The following is a 2500-nucleotide window of genomic DNA, read 5'->3' on the forward strand; positions in this document are numbered from 1 at the left end:
TTAGTTTTAATTTCGTCTATTTAGGTTTTAAATGTAGGAAAATATGAGAGCATTTTTTCCAGAAGTAATATTAATATTGAGCGAAATAATTCATGATATTAATTTCTGTCTATTTAGGATTTACATGTACGGAAAATATGGTGACATTTTTTTTCCAGAAGTAATACTTATTTTGAGCGAAATAATTCATGATATCAATTTCTGTCTATTTAGGATTTACATGTACGTAAGATATGGCGACATAATTTGTGATATTAATATTGAGCGAAATAATTCATGATATTAATTTCTGTCTATTTAGGATTTGAATGTACGTAAAATATGGCGACATGTTTTCACAAGTGTTATTAATGTTCAATGTATGATTAATGTTGGTAATATTATCGGATGAATTAGAATGGTTGAAATGTGTTTTTTTATTGTATTTAATTCCTTTTTTTACGATTAAGTTTGATGGAAATGCTTTTGAGTGTTTTAATTGATTCAGTATGATATGTGGTGAAAAATGTTTTATTGATTTAAGTAATGTTTTTAATGAAAGATTTTTTGGTCTTTTTATTTTGCGAGGTGACTATATTTAATAATATACTGAATCTATTTCATAATCTATTTTGAGTGAAATATTTTTTTTTCTTTTATCTTGCGGGGTGACTATATTTCACAATCTATTGAAAAGATCACATGTTTACTACCCCCCTCCCTTCCCCCCCAAAAATACACTCATGCTAATACAACTATTCTACCCTTTTCTGACTCCCCTGAGAATACTAAAGATATTTTTTGTCTCCCTTCAGAACAGATACGTGTTCATCTCCCCTTTTCGATCGCATACAAATCTCATAATGCACCTTACACCCCCACAGAACACAAAAAAATAACCACCCATACTAAAACAACGTTTCTCCCCTTCACTGACTCCCCTCAGAATGCTTAAAAAAACGTTTCTTTGTCTCCCCACAGGACGGTTTCGTGTTGGTGGGTTCTGTGGCGGGACAGAGGTATTGGTCCTCCATGTTGAATCTGCAGTCGACCATCACATCCGGGGTTTTCACTCCTGATGACCAGCAGGTGAGTGGGATTGGAATCTTTGCCTTTTGTGGAGTTTATACTTTTGTGGTGTTGGGCGTGTGTTTAGGTTGGTTTCTGTTGTCCTTTCTCTTTCTTTTGTTTTATATGGGTGGTGGGAGGTTATTTGTTTTCTTTATGGGTGGATATACGGATATACAGACAGACAGACAGACAGATAGATAGACACAGATAGACAGACAGAGTATACTCTTCAGAGTATAAAAGGTATTTAACCATCTAGATTAACACTTGTGGTGCAGGATATATACTACCATTAGGACTTAACTCTTTATTCGCACAAGCGGGCATGGCAGCCACGTGGAACCACGAACCACGTGGGTTGGACTATTAGCATGTCCCACGTGGTCTGTGACGTTGCATGATACAATATGCTATGCAGTATGTTATACAGAGACATGCATACATACATACATACATACATACATACATACATGTACACACACACACACACACACACACACACACACACACACACACACACACACACACACACACACACACACACACACACACACACACACACACACACACACACACGCACACGCACACACGCACACGCACACACACACACACACACACACACACACACACACACACACACACACACACACACACACACACACACACACACACACACACACACACACACACACACACACACATACATACATACAAACATACATACACACATATATACCTATATACATATATACATACACAGATAAACGTGATAAGATTTTAGATTTAGATATTGATACAAGCTGGTGACCGAACAAATTAAAATCTGTAGACATGAATGCATAAATAAATAGATATATATATATATATATATATATATATATATATATATATATATATATATATATATATGAATAAAGTGATGGATATATAGATATTGACAGATTTAGATAATTGCATTGACTGATATATATAAACTTACATATAAGTGTAGAGATGAAGAGATAGGATTGTGGTGAATGGAAAAACTGCAAAGATTTTTTTTTTTTTTTTTTTTTATAGATATGATAAAGATAAAATAAGGAAACTGAGAGATGGGAAAAAACGGAGAACTGGAGGAAGAAGAAACTGAATGAATAAGAAAGAAAGGGGGAATAGGGAAGAGAGATTTGAGATAGAGAGAGAGAAAAATGGGAGAGAAAAAAATAAAGGATTAGGGAGGGAAAATATGGAAAGAAAATGAATGGTAGATAGAGGGAGAGAAGAGTAGCTAAATCTATGTAAAAATGACAAATAGAATATTGACAAAATGTATTACTTTATCCTTCGCTGTAAAATAGATTAACAAATCTTTTATACAACCTTTCGCGCATAGACAAACAGAAAGACACTCCCCTCCACACCTCACCCCTCCACTCCCTCTCACTCCCCCCACACCTCCTCCTCCCCTCCA

At 35.0% G+C, this 2500-nt stretch overlaps 1 protein-coding gene across 1 annotated transcript in view; it reads left to right on the top strand.

The window, feature by feature from the left end:
• Positions 1-2500, top strand: part of Tusp (WD40 superfamily protein Tusp) — a gene marked incomplete in the record, with an annotated part of 108590 nt that overhangs the window by 62569 nt on the left and 43521 nt on the right. The window contains 1 exon segment of the mRNA XM_070121154.1: positions 961-1068. Within this exon segment, the coding sequence (XP_069977255.1) occupies positions 961-1068 (108 nt within the window).

The sequence above is a fragment of the Penaeus vannamei genome, chromosome 4 (assembly GCF_042767895.1).
Source record: "Penaeus vannamei isolate JL-2024 chromosome 4, ASM4276789v1, whole genome shotgun sequence".
Taxonomy (NCBI): Eukaryota; Metazoa; Arthropoda; class Malacostraca; order Decapoda; family Penaeidae; genus Penaeus; species Penaeus vannamei.